Source organism: Sycon ciliatum, chromosome 13, assembly GCF_964019385.1.
Source record: "Sycon ciliatum chromosome 13, ocSycCili1.1, whole genome shotgun sequence".
Classification (NCBI taxonomy): Eukaryota; Metazoa; Porifera; class Calcarea; order Leucosolenida; family Sycettidae; genus Sycon; species Sycon ciliatum.
The window spans coordinates 4,278,569-4,295,735 of NC_088655.1; the positions used below are offsets into that span (position 1 = coordinate 4,278,569).

Below are 17,167 nucleotides of genomic sequence, written 5' to 3' on the forward strand. Positions count from 1 at the left end.
TGTCTGTGTGTGCATGTGTGTGCGTGTGTGTATGTGTGTGCATGTGTGTGTGTGTGTGTGTCTGTGTGTGTGTGGATGTGCGTGTCTTGAGGCGGGTGGTGGGCTCTGCACAGCATTTTGCTTCGTACATCTGTACAATGTGCACAGTGCTTTTGAGCAGGGATGGTTACTCTATTTGTCCTGTCCAGTTGTTTGAAATAATCATCATGATAGTACCTTGGATTCTGCAGACAGTAATACTTATAGAGCTCGAGTTAGGCAGATGCTGTACATGGCATTGTGTATAATTATTATGAATGTATTTCAGTATTCAGCAAGCGTTATTGCTCCAATGGAGTTTGTGATTACCAGTTACAATGTTTCCTGTGCCCATGCTTCCTCCCATAGGTGTTACTAGAATAATAAGTAAATCTCTCAGTAGGGAAACAGGATCCGCTACAAGCCGCAAGCTATGATAATTATTATATCATTGGTGTTGAAGGCTACAATCATGGCATATTGTTTTGTTCTACTAAATTAATGTGTGTACAAACCAGTACAGTACTCATTCTTGTTTCACGGCTAGTGAAATGGCCAGCACAGATCATACCGTGCATGCTGCATGCCATTATGGGAACTAACTGAACAATAAGTATGAGCAAGATATAAGAAAGTACATTAGTCTCAATTGAAAGAAAAAAAAGGCGGAGAATGGGTCTGATCTGGCGCACGCCAGGGCAGCAGCTCCCCGTCCACTGTTTGTGCCAACTGGCCAAGCAACATAGCTGCATCTGTTGCTGTTATTGTGTGAGTCGTGACATCTATTATTTCTGGCCTACTTCGCCAGGCCCAGCGACATACAACACTCTGTATTGAGTGAGGTCATAATATTATGACTCGCCGGCAGAAGATCATGCGCATCCACACTCGACGGCCACCATGTCCTTGAAAGGCAGCACCTCATACACGCCATCCACGTATGACAGCATGGTCACCGATGCAAACCGTGTCGGGATGCAGCTGAGCGGCGACACCTCTTCCTTAGTGGACGTCTCCCAGTACCAGTGACGCAGCACGCCGTTGTTCTTCACCTCGCCAACCGGTATTGCGCAACTGCCCACGCAGTCGTTGGGCCGGATGAGGCGCGGCGTCAGGATCTCCTTCCACTTAAGGTCGTCGGCGAAGTCGATCTCCATCTCCTGCATCTGGCAGTAACCGCGGTAGCGACGCCGAGTTGGACGTCGCGACTGTCTTCTGTCCAGCGAGCTGCGCTTGAGTCTCCGCTGAGTCATGGCACTGAAGAAGGGCATGAGCTCTTCTATCTGACCAGTTTTGTTCTTCAGGAATACAGTGAGGAGAGGCATGGTGCTGGGGTCCTTGCTGCTCAGATCAAACATGTCTCTGGCATGGTAGGATGATTCACCAGATGCACTGGGTGAATTTACGTTACTTCGCCTCATTCCAATGCTCTCAATCTCTACACTCAAGCTGAGGCGGCGGCGTCGTCGTGTCCTGTTCTGCAGCGATCGGAGAAACTCGGTCAGGTCGACCGTCTCCCAGCCGTGCTTGTCCTGCAGCATTGTGACGCGCTTCACCGGTGAGGCCGGCGAACGTCGCGTAGCATGATAACTGACTGTGACGCGTACACGATCCCCACCACCGGCGGGCGTGCCCGCGCCACGTCGCCGCCTGGCCCCGCGCTGGCCCCCTGTGCCTGATGCGGTGAGCGGCTTGCGGTAGAGCCGCAGGAAGGCGCTCTCTACTTCGGGCTGCGCTTCGGCCGGCTTCTTGGGCTGAAAGAGGGCGTGCATGGTGAATGAGAGGCGATGAGTGAACTCCTGGTCACGACCTGTGCAGCAGGCAAGGGAGACAAGAGAAATCACCAATGAAGAACAAAGCATTCAGGAAATCAATTCATTCGAGACAGAAGAGTCCACCAACTAAACCATGTTTTGAACAGTCAGACGTGCACAAGGTAGCACCAGACTGGCCAGGAGTACTGAGACATTACACTGCAAGGACGTGAGCTTGAGCGCTGCTCGATAGCGGCGCTAACTAATGGCCTTCCAATTTGGAAGGTTCATGGATATTATTGATAATCCCGAAGAGGGGAAGGTAAGCGCGATCAAGTCGAACACAAGTTGCATTCCGAGGCACAGTGGAATACTGGCTTTGTACGATAACGGGACGGTAAGACCATTTTGACAATACGGTCTAACCATAGCTCGACAACGCAAAGCAACAACCACCCAACTTGGGAGGCCCAGTTTCATCAATGATAAGACATGAAAGGGAAGTACGGTTTCACGAGGACGAATTGTAACAAACCGAATGCCGATATCCTACAGTACTATACTTGGTTAAGGAATATGAAGTATGAAGTATGATGGACAAACTAACTACAATACCATGTAGAGTATCACACGACGATCGTTTCGCCGTAAATGGAAACGAGGAAAACGGTGGGGCACAAGTCTGACTGTTCAAACACATAACGTGTGCCCCACCATTTTCCTTATGTCCACAATATTTTCCGTGGCTCACCATCGGAGTATCATTTAAAAGTTACGCTGGCGTATAAAACTGGCTTTTGGCCTTCTTATACAGGAGTTCGACTCTGTCCCAAGGGTGGTGTAGAAAAGAACCGAAACGAAAATAAGCACTGGAGTAAACATCAGTTTGTCGGAGTCGATCATTGCTGCTGTAGTCCCTTACGCAGAAGTCTTTCTACAACCCTACTTCTGGCACTAGTACCGAGCACACAGAGAGAGAGAGCGAGCGAGAGAGAGAGAGAGAGAGAGAGAGAGAGAGAGAGAGAGAGAGAGAGAGAGAGAGAGAGAGAGAGAGAGAGAGAGAGAGAGAGAGAGAGAGAGAGAGAGAGAGAGAGAGAGAGAGAGAGAGAGAGAGAGAGAGAGAGAGAGAGAGAGAGAGCGACTGGGGTGCAACTCTTCACAGCTGCATGAAGCTCTCGGTAAGCTGGTCAGGAAGCCGACGTAATCTTAGCCCTCTCACCCTGCACAAGTCCCCTCCCCTCTAACTTGCCATAAGTGGGGCGTCCAGCACACTGGAATACACATGTTTGAGGACAACGACACGTGACAAGGTGGGCGACACACATTGAGATTACACAGTGACACGCAGTGTGTCTCCCACCTTGCCACCTGCTGCATGAACAGAAGGGGTATGGGTCAACTCAAGGCCCTAGGCCACACAATACTATCGTGCTAGAAATAGAGCAGGCTGATCCAACATGCCATACCAGACCCACGCACACTTCCCCAGGCTCTCAACCACTCCTGCATAACACGGTTCATCCTCACAAAGTGAAACTATTGTACCGTGGTTGTAGCAGTTTGTACAGTCAGTGTCCCTGGTAGCAGACATTCTTGGCAGGGGTCGTTTGAAAACTGGCTGTGAAGCCAGCAACCCGCAGGCCCAGGTTCTGGGGACAAACTGTTACCGCCCAGTCTTAAAGAGACTTTCCGGTCCTGTCATGCAATGTGTGAGTTCAAACTCCAAGAGTTGAACTTTACAATTGCTAGGAGGCATAGATAACTGTTACTTTAAGTTCAGCAGAATTAATGACACACCCTGCAGCCATGGAGTGCAAAAAGGTGCACGTCACGTGAACATGATGCTAGTACACCGTGATAAGTGCACAAAATACCACTTGCTAGTGAACTAACTTACTTAGTAAATTTTAACTTCAGTCTCATGCACCTCCAAGGGCCGTAAGTACTAACAATCTGTACTTCATAGCCGATGTACTGTATATCCGAGCGCACTGCACTAACGCTTTTAAATACACACAGTATATAGCTGTTTCTGTCATCATCACCAGGCTGAGGCGGTCCAGCAGTGCTTACTGGAGATGGCCACACTATCGCTCTACTATTCGTGAAAATATACTCTCCCAGTACAAACGATCCCAGCTCCGACTGAGTGCCGCCTGCAGCCCTTGTTTGTGCTAACTGAGCAACTCGTGAGTACCGAAATAGAACAGGATTATATAGGGGAGCAGAGTGGTTGGGAAGATGCCCGGACACTGACGGTGTTGAACTGTTGTTGTCTGTGATCGTGTTGACACTGTTGAGGTTTGTACAATAATGCGACAGCTAATTGGTAATGACACGCACTTACTAAAGGGCATGCTTGTGCGGAACTCGGACTCCGAGTCAGAGGCTCAGATAAATGTAGGTTTCTTCGATACATGTGCCCAGCGCATTCTTCATCTGATTGTCTATAAATACAATCAGAATTCCAGCGGCACTTGCTGCATGGGCTTTTCCGAGTCTTCGCCACATTCCCCTGCGCCGATTTCCTCCTGGGTCACGGCACTGCGCTATACATGGGCATCATTATAGTTGCAACGAGTGTAGAAGCAGAGACTGTGCTACATGATGTACCACTGCAGCAACATCATCCAGCTAGGAGTGACTGGAGCTAGTGAATGGCTTCAGCCAGGGGGAATCCATCAAGTGTTCGAGCCCCACAAATCACACAATGTCCGATTGCACTTGTGATCTGATAAGGTGCAGCACTTGAACAAGAACTTAGAGTAGCACCCTCACAACTAGGATTAGCTCCCTCGGAACTTGGACGGTAGGCCCCCCGGGCCTGGTGGGGTTGCGTGTTTAGCCAACAGCTCTCTTCGACATAATGGCGGAACAACAAAGCCGCAACGTTGCACAAGAGCGTGCAGCATCGTGATCGCCACGACCTACATGTACATGTACATGTACATGTATTGTATTGGACTGTTATTGTGTACACTGTAGATGGTGATTGTCGATGAGAATGTAGATCGAACTCTTACACATCATGGAAAACCCTCGGTGCTAGGACTAGTACATGTAGGGGTGCTACCACTGTGACAGTGGTATTAATAGTGACCGGACATTGATATCACGCAGACAACAACAGCAATAGCAACAACAACAACAACCCAGTCAAAATCAGCCTGAGCCAAGCAGTCTCTTGACAACTGAACATTCTACAAGTACCGCCTCACACTGCTTTCTCGCCAGGTGAATGCAAACAAAAGAGGACAACAATACTACTAGTAGTAGTAGTAGTACTACTAGTTCTAGTGGCAGTACATTTTTTATCAGACTGTGTCTCGTACACGCACAATCACTGTTAATCAGTCCGATGATGTCATGTACATGTACAAGTATGAAGTCACACGTTATTAGTGGTGCACCGGTGAGTGCTGATGACAAAGTCAGGGACAAAGCCTCTACTCAGAAAGGGTGGAAGAATCATGTCATGAGCAGTGGGATTTACAGTAAAACCTGTCAATATTCATGTTTTCTATTACATGTATTCGTCAATCATGTTTGTTTTAAGGAAAACATTGGAGAAGTATCCAATTATTTCGGAAAAAAGTGTCAGCACCGACGCAATCCACACAGTCCAGTAAAGCCAATATTTTGACATTTTCGCATTGTTCCCTGTGCTTTTCGCCCATGATGAGAAGGGAACGAAAAAGTTCGGTTACTAAATGGGCTTTACCGTACTTGACTGTGTGGATCACGTTTCTTTGTGTTTGTCCATAATTATACATGTACATAATTGCACTTCAAAGTGTATGTTACGAATCAGAAAGCCGCACCTACAGAATTACACTGTTCTTCGACGAACAGATATTTTTGGCAGCGGAACGCGATTGATTGGGTGGAGAATTTGGTGTTGGTACATGTACCTGTGTGCGGGCGGATGTTATTGCAAGCAATCACAGCCACCGTGGCATGGCACAGGACGGAAGGCTGTGGTGCTTTATGTTCGTACACAATGATAATGCTAACGCTACTGTTTTCTGAAGACCTACATGTGCATGCAAGTTCACTGTGACACAAACAAAAAGACACATACAATGTAACATTACAATCATGTAGAAAAGGATCCCAAACCAAATGATTCTACTTTTTTTATAATTTCCGGATTACCTTATGACCAGAGGGTGACCAGCAAGTGGTATTAAAGAATAGTGGTAACAGTACTAACACCATGAAGTAGACCAGTCCGTGTGTCATTGTCACAGTTGTACCAACTATCTCTCTCACGTTTTTGTTCGTGGGTAACGCCAACAGTGCCTGAGGTGCGTTTGCGGCACTTGTCCAGACTGTACCATGGCGTGTACATCACCAGGGACACGACTAACGCCTTGATACTACATGTACAGTGCATACTCAATCTGCGGACAGCATGCTGTTTCGTTCTTTTTGAACTCATCAGCGCAGCACAGAGAAAATGAGGCCGAACCTGATAGCAATGGAAATAAAAATTTCCAATCAGGCCCGAACGTACCTTGCCAGAGTGCTCAAACTGACAAGTCAGTGAGCTCTGCATAACGCAAACAGCAAAGGCACTACCCCACGCAAGAGTGCTCAACTGCTACAAGAGCAGGAGCGAAATACTCAATGTACAGTGCATAGTTAGTAGTACGCTACGAGTACTAGTCTACACGTCATTTCTACCAAACATGTCGACAGGGAACCACAGAGATTCTGTATGTACATGTACATGTACAATGACTACATGTACATGTATAATTCATGTACATGCGCGATTCACTGATGCCAAATGGACGGCGAACAAACAACTACGTAGGAAAAACGCTCCTAAGCTTTTGTCCACATAATTAATTATTTATTTTACGAGTTGGGTTTGTGAATAATAGTAAAAAAAAAAAAAAAAAACCATTTATACTCGCTACTTGATTCGAGGTCATTCCGAAAACATTCCGTACCACGAACTTCAAAACTTCACTACAGTAGCAGTACACACCGTTGTATTTTGGTGATCTTGAAAGACAAAGAATTCTGCATACCGTGCACTGGCTGGTCTGTCGACAGTGAACCGTGCCTCAGGCCCTGCATACTGTATCCATGGTATCCAAAAGGCCACGAGATGTCTGGTGGCTGTAGATCCTGTTGTAAACAGTTTGGTATGCACCTGGTCATTCCTTCAGTTCAGCATCAATGAGTATACGATCATGTACTTTCTCAAACTCAACACAATGCAACATACCGCAGATATGCAGTATTCGTGACCATGCCAGAAGTTTTTGTTAGGGTTAAACAATAGCACGACCTGCTCTGATTGATGTGGAGCTGTATAATATAAGCGCCCCGAAGGCTACAAGTACAAGCCACAAAACCACTGCACATTGTGCATTACAGTACAATCATGTACACGTTGCCTTGGATAGCTGCCAAGGGTTCTTGCATGAAACACGTACATGTACATGTACGATCAGGGCAGCACCCGCACTTTCGTGCAGATCAGCATTCCTGCATGCAATCGACTCTTACTCTTAGGATATAATTATTCACATATTCACATTGCGCAGTTCACGCCAAGGACATTTTCCAAAAAAATGTGCCCCTTGAATGTGAAACAAGAATGCATGTCACGAAGAGCAATAGAAGCGGGTAAGCCGCAGTTTGTGGCTTCATCTCGTACTGTATGCATATCGCCCCACAGCACTCTCCTTCTAAAAACCAAAGATTACAATCATCACGTACATGTATTTTAAACAACGTTTATAATACGTACATGTACCAAGATAACGGGTATAATATTATGCTCGTGCTATAACTGGAGTGAGGTGCACTGTTGAAGAGGATTGGGACCAGTGGAACGGCCTGAGTGAGCGATCGACGTGATGTCCATCGCCAACAATCCCCCCGCGAGGGATCTGAATCGGCATGCATGCTACCAACTAGTTTACTAAAAAAATACTTACTAACCAAGAGTCAAGACTTGGCGAGAGTCCCTCTGGCGGTTTAATTATCTAGATCCATACAATCATGTCCATGTTTGCATGTACATGACATTGTACATATATTTTACAAGTATGACTCGTGATGAAACTTCGTGCACAACACGTCACTATCCTTGATGTAAGTTTAAATTCAGCACTTTGTCTTTCCCAGGGTTGAACCTGAAAACAGCTTCTAAACTCATACCCACGTTGCTGATGATTTTGGCGATGTGTCAATGACAAAAACGCCTGATGGTTCCGAATCTATCAACTGCATGTACTTCCAACGTTTAACGTGCTGCGTATCGCGGCGAAACGTAGACCATTCGCTACTCGACTCCGGACTGACGTGTGTGTGTGAGTCGTGGTCCTGCCATGAATGAGCAGAGCGCTAGGGCGACACACACCGGATTTAGATGCCCAACACAACATGCACATGAATTGATCTCGCCACAATCACCAGACACGTTGGGAGGTCGCACAAAGCAAGAAACACGCCACGCGCCCCATGAAATACACGTCCCGTTTTAATCTTGACATTTCTGCGCGACTCGACTGCAACAGACGATTGAACACCATCTACATGTATGATAAAGGTCCATTTCATGTCATCACCACTGGCACTGTACATGTATATAGGGTGAACACCTGCGGGGAACACAGGAGGAGCAGCAGTCCGCTGCCTGCACGGCTACGTCTTTCCACTGACTAAGTTAGTTTCCACTACATGTACTGACTCTGTACTTCGATTACATGGCAGTACGGTACGGAATAATAATTATTGTTGTGCAAGTGACGTTGGAAGGCGTACTGTATAAACGGAGACACAAACGTTGGAGAGGGAGCGCCACCACGGCCAAGAAGAGGCAAACACACAAATGTATCTGGAAGTGTCTTGAGCTTTGCTCTCGACTCTCCACCATTCCACCACACACACACATCATCCAAAGCATAACAAGATCATCACGCAACTAAAGTTACTTCAAGTGTCCAGGATGTGAAATCGCGTTAGTGCTTCCGCTGATTTGCGTACTTTGCATTTGGAACACTCCATCTTGCCATGTCCCCGCCCGTCTTCCAGAGTTGCGTTGTACATACAGACAAGGCGTTACATACTCCATCCATTTCCTAAATTTAATTTACTGCACTGTCAAGGTTTCTCAACACAATTGTACAGCAGGATGGTAGCGCGACCATGCGAACTTTGCTTTTTTTTACATGTAACCTTCCCAGCTCAATCGTCCATTCTTATATGTATGCTTCATCCCCCATCCTCACGAGATCAAGCCATTGCATGTTGCTTCTCTTTAGTCGGGGCTTCAAGTTCTCTGGCCGTAGTCCGCACAGGCCATAGCAGAGACCTGACAAACCCAATCAGAGCCTTGCGTAATTAATGATCTGAACATCAACCTGAATTTACTGCTTCTCTTCGCATCCTTCCTGCTTAGCGGTTTAATTATCATCAGCATAAATGCACTATGCCTAGCTACTTGGTAAATCTGTATCCTGTAGTCATCCTGGCGTTCCAGGATGACTACAGCCTAGTACAGGCCAGGGAGTCGTCAAATACTTGAGGACTCCCTGGTAGAGGCCCATTTTTCAGTTTGGCAAGATGGCGGAGGGGAGAAGATGCACTTTCTTCCAATGCTGACACTCATCTCTTACCTTTCAGCTTGTTAGGAAATGTCCAGATGGCCGTAGAGTTCTGCACCAGACGACTATTTGCGTTGATAACAAAACCGCGATCGTCCGCAATGGAATCGTACAGATGCCGCACATAATCGGGCACAGCTTTCCACCGCGACTCCTGGCTACCGTCTCTGGGGCCGGACGAATTAGTGCGGTTCAAATATGACATGGCGCTGTCACTATATCTCTCAGAACCTGATAGTGACTGGAGCTGGTCAGTTCTGCCATCCACCATCTGCCCCTCTAGGGCAGCATTCAGTTGACCTTGCTGGTCTTCTACCATGGTTCTAGTCGCCTGAGCATTACAAACTGCTTGCAGGCTGTACACCAAGACTAGCATTGCAAGATATTGCAGGGCTAGTCGACCAAAGGGTGCCATGATCATATGAGTCTGCACTGCAATACACTTTTCTCACGTCACCTTACGCATGTACCAGGAACTTCCAGCAGGGCTGCTACACTAGGACTGACCAATGCAAGTAACTCTAGTTCTTTCCACTGGCCACTGTGGTTCTTCGACACGCCTACGATGCTAACGTCCGGAAGTCCTTGCGATGCATACCGAAACCCTCAACCGAAATCAACAAGGCTCCGTCGGTTCTCTCCTACTCAAACTGGGTGTTAGATGTGCTTGGCTATACTACTCTGCATGGAGAATTGGTCACTGGAACTTTCCTGGGATAGGTTTTGCGACTCTTTGCCACTACTGGCTTGCTGCCGAAATCAGCAACTGTCTTCTTCTTGTCCTAGTGTTGTTTGTCCGATCGTACCCTGCCCGTTCCGTGATCATGTTCAGCTATCCATGAGATGGGTGTGTGGCGGAGTGTGTACGCTGGCTTTGTAGACCAACGCACTAGAGTTGGCTGGGGGTGAGGCATGATACGACGGTGGTCGTGTTGCATCTCAACTCAGTCCCAGGTGTCTACTGTGTCCGTCCGCGTGTGCCTGCGTGTGTTGTGTGTGTCTGTCTGTGTGTACTAACACAGCGGCCATGGCGCTCTCTCACAGTCACTAGCACTCTCAGCGCGCTCCTCTTCTCGCGCACCTGTGGTCGCTTGAGCGCTGTCCCCGAAGTGTCGCCCATTCGCCGTGCGCGCCGTCGGCTCTGCTGTGCACTTCGCAGTGGTCGTCAATCCGCACCCGAAGGTCAGTAACTGCACCGCGGGCGCTGCGCGCGCACATTTCATCTATCCAAGGGTGATGAAAGCGCGACCAACGCACACCAAGGCATTCATCACCACTCGAGAGAGAGAGCACTATGTAAAGAAAAAAATACTTAGTAACAGCAGCCAAACCAGTTACCTGCTCTACTCTTCTGCAATACTGCTACACTTACGCCGTCTCGGCCTACAGTACAGGTAGGTCCTCGTTCAAAACTAACAGTAACACTCTACAGGCTGCACAAAGGAGTACAGCGCTCTACTCTTGCCTACTGCATGCAGTCTCGGTAAAACTGGATGAACGCTGAACAGCGGACACCATGCAGTACTCTTCTTGGAAATGTCATTATGACAGTCTACATCTAAAATATTGTGGTACTTCTCAGTGGTATTCGGGTCATGTCCCGCATATTGCAGGACGTGACCAGACAATGTTGCTTTCTGAATAAAGACATTGGCAACTTTTAGTGCACTTTTCCATTAATTGAGGTAGGGCAAAGTTTAAAATAGGAAGAAGCATCGTAAGCTCAGAGAGAATAGGAAGAGAAAGAGAGAGAGAGAGAGAGAGAGAGAGAGAGAGAGAGAGAGAGAGAGAGAGAGAGAGAGAGAGGGGGGGGGGGGTTGAGACAATAGAGGGCAAGACCGGGCCGGGCAACGCGTTCACATACAATGTAGTCACATAGTCAGTGTTTCATTGGGACATCCAGTCACAACACCGCTGTAATACACGTCTAGCCGGTAGTCTGGGCTACTGCGCACCAGCTGCCCATAGGCGAAGGTCCAGCCAGGTCGTGCTTTGATGGACAAGCCGTGATCGACTGAAGACAAGCCTAAGTAAAAACTAGGGGTGAAAGTTGGCACTGAGATCCCGAGTTCGAGTACTCTGATTTTCTCCGATCGAATATTCGAGTATTCGAGTATTCTTGATATCCTAAAAAATCGCACACCAAGGGCCTTAATAATCACATGATACAACCCTGATTGAACCAATCGGCAGTCCTTTTCTCGAGTGTATTGATTGGTGGGTCATTTGGGCTCTCTCTACTGGTGAACAAATGTTAACCACACAGTCTGCACATCAATATCTGCCGACTGCTGCTGTGAAACTGCAGATTTCTGTGGTAAATGCATGTACCATGTATGAGCGAGTACTCTGATTTATTCCGAGTACGATTATATTTGAAAAATCCAAACGAGTATTCGAATATTCGGTATAATTGTTTCACCCCTAGTAAAAACTAACGATGATCAGCACACCTGAGAGCTCCAGTACACATGGTACATGTACATGACAGAGCTGCACATACTGAGTTTTTAAAACGAGTGCTTCATAATACAAGTACATAATTAATACCGTAACTGTATAAAGTGTAAGTGATTGTTCACTGGTTTGAGGGAAAGACACAAACGGGAAATGTCTGAAGAAAAAATTGACTGTCACCACCAGGACTCGAACCAGGGACCCTCGCTTGTAGCCAGCGATGCTCTAGCCACTGAGCTATGGTGTACAATTTTTTAACCAGACTTTTCCCGTAAGTGATTGTACGTATACATGTCCACCATTATTCGTCATCATGTACATGTACATGTACGTAGCATGCTAGCAGCTCGCGCTTCCGCTATGCAGCTGCCTACTTGACCTGACTGCCATCTTGAGCAGGTGGTAAGTCCATCGAACCTTCCACTCCGCAATCCTACAGCCCAGGAAAGCGCCGCGCCCTGCTCAATACGATCACAGTGTTTCCGGGAATTATTTACACCTTGTTATGTGGAGCTTGTGGCAGTTGTGCAGGAAAATAATGGCATTTTGCTGCTTGTGTTCTACATAATGGTGATCTATCCATATGGATCGGACTTGGAGGCTGATGTTTTGGATTTTGGTGAGCAGTGGCAAGTTCTTGCTGACTGAGGCTGTTCTGTGAATCAACTGCATCGCCAAAGCAGTCTATGGAGAGGGCATGCAAAGATTACACTGACGCCAAAACGACCCGAGTTGCACAACGGCAGAGTACGCAAGTGAACATAAGCCCAAAGCAGACGCCGGAGGAGTTCCAGAGCGAAATGCTACTTGTGTCGGCTGGCAAGCTACAGTGTACATGTACATGTATAGTGATGATTGCATATTGCCACACCGTGATCGCTCTGGAAAAGAGTATTGTGAACGACCATTATTGTGTACAGCTGCCATATCACAGGAAAGCTCAGAATAGCAAGGATAAAGAAGTTTTGCAGCAGCGCATTGTCGCCTGATAAGATTGGTAATTATGCAAAATAAGCCAAGCGTTTAATATCAATCAAACCATGCTGCAGAAGTGTCAGGAACTAGCCTACAGTACAGCTACAGTACAGTACAGTACAGTACAGTACAGTACAGTACAGTACAGTACAGTACAGTACAGTACAGTACAGTACAGTACAGTACAGTACAGTACAGTACAGTACAGTACAGTACAGTACAGTACAGTACAGTACAGTACAGTACAGTACAGTACAGTACAGTACAGTACAGTACAGTACAGTACAGTACAGTACAGCGTTTGGGTTGATCAATAATAATAACTTTATTAGGATGACCCAAAGGCTGACCGCCTATCGTGGGGTCCGTCGCATTGAAGGATGATGGTACAAGAGAGTACAGATTGGCAGATTGGGAAGGGGGGGGGGGGGCGGGCTACGATGAACTGGGTAACGGCATGCCAGCGAGTAGACCTGAATACTAACAAGAATGTTTGCGCAGCTCTCTTTTGAATACATGGACAGAAGATTCCGAAGTCAATGAGGGTGGGAGACAATTCCATAAAAGGGAGGTTTTGAATAAAAAAAGTGATTTGGATGTTGTCAAGGCTTTGGGGAGAATAATTTTGTTGGGGCGTCTCTCACTACGGGAAATATTAAAACTGAACTGAGCCAAGGTGTTCCGGTATTTGAAAATAAACTTGTGCAATGTAACTAGGCTAATGAATTGTCTACGGTACTGCAGTGATTCTAGTTTGGCGAATGCGTTCAGATCTTGCTTTGGCGTGTCGAAGGCTTACTGCTTACTGCTGCTTTATTGTTCCAAGTATCAGTTTAGTTTAGTTTAAATATCTCTTATTATTATTATTATTTTTTTTCTCACCCCACACCCCTCTACCCTGTTATCGGCCCTCTTAAGAGTTGTGCTCATCACTGTTGAGGCTTCCGATGGAGAATAAAAGAATACTACTACTACTACTACTACTAGGCAAATCGAAACTTACGCCGTCGCAAGTACGACCTGATGAATCTTGCTTGGAGTTTGTCTAGCTCACACAAATCAGAAGCAGGTAGCCGGTACGCCCACACCACAACACCATACTCTATAACGGGTCGAACGTAGCTCTTGTAAAGGAGCATCATGGCTTTGGGAGTAAGGCGCTGGGCCATGTAACATAGCAACGTAATTCTCTGTTTGAATTTTCCACTCATATCTATGTAATGCTGGTGGAAGTTCAGATTAGCGGTGAAGCGAATTCCCAGATGTTTCAGCACATCGGTACCGTTGAGAGGAGCCCCATCTATTTGGTATGCTGCAGCTGTGGACGGCGATACCGACTTGTAGGAATAGCTGATGACAGAGGTTTTCGATGGGGAAAACTCGCCTCCTCTACCTCGAGCCCAGGTTTGGCACGCTTGTACATGTATATCGGCTTGCAGTGCTGGGCTGGACGGAGTGTGTTCGTATGGGTGGAGTAAAGTCACATCATCCGCAAACAGGAAGGTATGGTAGTAGGTAGGTCATTAATAATTATTAATGTAGATTAAGAACAAGAGAGGTGATAAATGTGAGCCCTGCGGCACACCACAGTTGGTGATCTTCGGTAACGATGTGCATGACCCAACTTGTACCGCTATCTGTCTGTCCTGCAAGTAGCTCCGTATCCATGCAGTGACTTTGGGGTCTGAGAACCTACCGATCTGATCAAGGAGAGTGGAGTGGTTTACTCTGTCGAAGGCTTTGCAGAAGTCGAGGGAGACTAAATCGAAATTTGACTTCTTGTCAATGTAGCATGCCATATACTGTATTGCGTTAGAATAACCAGCTGGTCTGTGGCGGATTTGTCTTTCACATAGGCAAATTGTTCACTGCATATTTTCTCTGTTGCGCTGAGGTATGTCTGGAGCTGATTGGCGACTAGTTTTTCAAATAGTTTTGCGATGCATGGGAGAAGGGATATTGGACGATAATTCGTTGGCTGAGTTGGGCAGCCTCTCTTCTTGAAGATGGGGATGATTGTTGCCATTTTCCAAGCCTTGGGACACACACCTTGTTCCAGACTGTAGTTGAACAGGATGGCCATAGGCGTACAAAGAAGATCCGCACATTTGCTGAGAACAGAGTTTGAACCTGAAGTGAGCTTCTTCTTCACTAAACTGTGAGGTGGAGACATGTACATTGTATAACAGCCGCTGGTTTCTTGCAAGCAGGTACACCACTGGGCAAAGTGGGTGAGCTCAGACCGTCAGTACTGGAGGGATTTAGAAGGATCAGAACGTCTGACGTACAATGTACATGCACATTGTACCCTTTGTTCGACAATCCCTTCCCCTTTTGTGTACATGTATGTATTTTTCATTTTCTTCTCATTTTCATCTTTCTCTTCTTCCGTGGTTGATCTCACCCTCTCCTCATTTCAATTGGCTGTCTTGACATGCTTATAAGAGGTGCAGAAATAAGTAATTATATGTAAATAAATAAAATGAATAACGTACATGTAAAATACATGTACATGTACATGTTCAATCATATTATAAAACCCAATACTAGTTGAAAACTAGTATTAGATCGTTGAAACCTTGTTATAGTTCACGCATATTGTTAGATAGACAGCATGAAACAAGGTGGAGGGCACTGTGTTTAGAAACAGTGACCTTACTACAACCTTCCGCGGTTGGCAGGTTGTAGTAAGGTCACTGTTTTCGAACACAGTGTCCTCCTCCTTGTTTCATGCTGTCAATCTAACAATTGCGTGAACTACAACAAAGTTTATCTAATACTGGTTTACCAGTTTTAGATTATATCAAATCATGAACATAATTGTGTACATGTACAATTGTACATGTACATTTTTCGGGGGTGACGGCCTCTTTTACGGGCAAAATAAAGTCATGTAGACATGAAAAAATTGAGATACCATGAAAGGTAAAATATAATTTATTCAAGTACAATACATTGGGAAACTCCAAGAAATTCCACGTAAAACAGACGAAATTCATTTTTCAATGGCCGATGCCTACCCCAGCACCATCCTGCGTCGACAGGCATGTCAGGCGCCTTCTACTGTTCTAGACCCGCGTAGCCGGAGGTCGACGGCATGGATCACTGCATGCAAATTGGCTGCGAACTCGCACCCAAGCCATGATGATTGAAAATGGCTTGTCCCACTTGAGGGCGATCGGCGCGAGGCGACCAGCAAGTCGCTTCTGATAGCTGGCGTATTCGCGATGTAGCACCCCATCCGTGGAACAAACGAGTGGTGTGAACGACCCACGGAGGTCCTTGGAGGCCTGACGCCTAAGTGACGGTACTTCTTTTTCTTCGCGTTAGCAGTGCGGTTGGAAGTACAATGTAACTGGGTGCGTTGGCATCAATGATGCGATTATCAAAAAACGCCACCCTGTTATCCTCCCACACACCCCGGGCAAGCCAATCTGCCCGAAGAGCAGGCTGCCCCGTCCGATCACCCTCCGGCACCATGTCCATGATCGGCTCGACGACAACACCATCGAATGCCATAATCAGCTATACTAGCTTTGCATCGCTATCACGCACATGCGTACATGTACATGTACATGTACATGTATATCATCACTATTATGAACAAAAACTGGCACTCAACAAAGCAGCAACTGAGGTTTCAACGTGACAATGAACATGTACATGTAGTTCCAGAACGTTTCTTGTCAGTGTCACCTTGTACATGTACATGTACGTAGTCGTTACTGAAATGAGGAGCTTCCTTCCTTTTTTTTGCATTGGGCAATGATGTGACCACACTCAGTATATGTATGGTGGAAAAGGGCCAAGCAGTTTTGTAACATTGCTGGCAGCAAGTCGTCAGTCCCTGATCTTACAGATGGTGACGCCAGCGCCACCACGGAGCATGAAAAATGCGATCTTCTTGCTCAACATTTTGCAGCCCAGTGTTCAGTGCCACCGGCAGTGAATGGACAACCCTCTCAGGCGCCATCATTAAGTGCTTGCACCACTTTGTACAGCATTTCTAAATTTAGTCCTGGTCAAGTCCATTACGACCTAACACACCTATCCCTCCGAAAATCCACCTCAGCAAATCACATGATACCGATACTACGCTCAATGGCAGATTTACTGTGTGAATCCCTCTCATTCGTGTTTAACTTAAAGGGGCACTCCGGCTTCATTTTCGACGCCGAGTTTTCGATGCCAAGACGAAGACTGGTGAAAGAGAAGACCCCTCGAACAAGAACGAGTCTCCAGAAGCGATCGAGTCGAGCAGGAAGACGACTTTTGAATTTCGGCCGAGCGAGCGCTGATGACGTAATGAGGGATTAGCTTGCCAGTGGAAATGCA

General features: G+C 46.7%; 1 protein-coding gene across 1 annotated transcript; it reads right to left on the bottom strand.

The window, feature by feature from the left end:
- Window positions 1-5: 5 nt before the first annotated feature.
- LOC135830017 (uncharacterized) lies at window positions 6-9,858 on the bottom strand. The gene is made up of 2 exons (XM_065342404.1): window positions 9,413-9,858; window positions 6-1,828 (listed from the first exon to the last, which is right to left on the bottom strand). Exons 1-2 carry the CDS (start codon window positions 9,819-9,821, stop codon window positions 891-893), a joined length of 1,347 nt encoding a protein of 448 aa, XP_065198476.1. The 5' UTR covers window positions 9,822-9,858; the 3' UTR covers window positions 6-890.
- Between the last annotated feature and the right edge of the window lie 7,309 nt (window positions 9,859-17,167).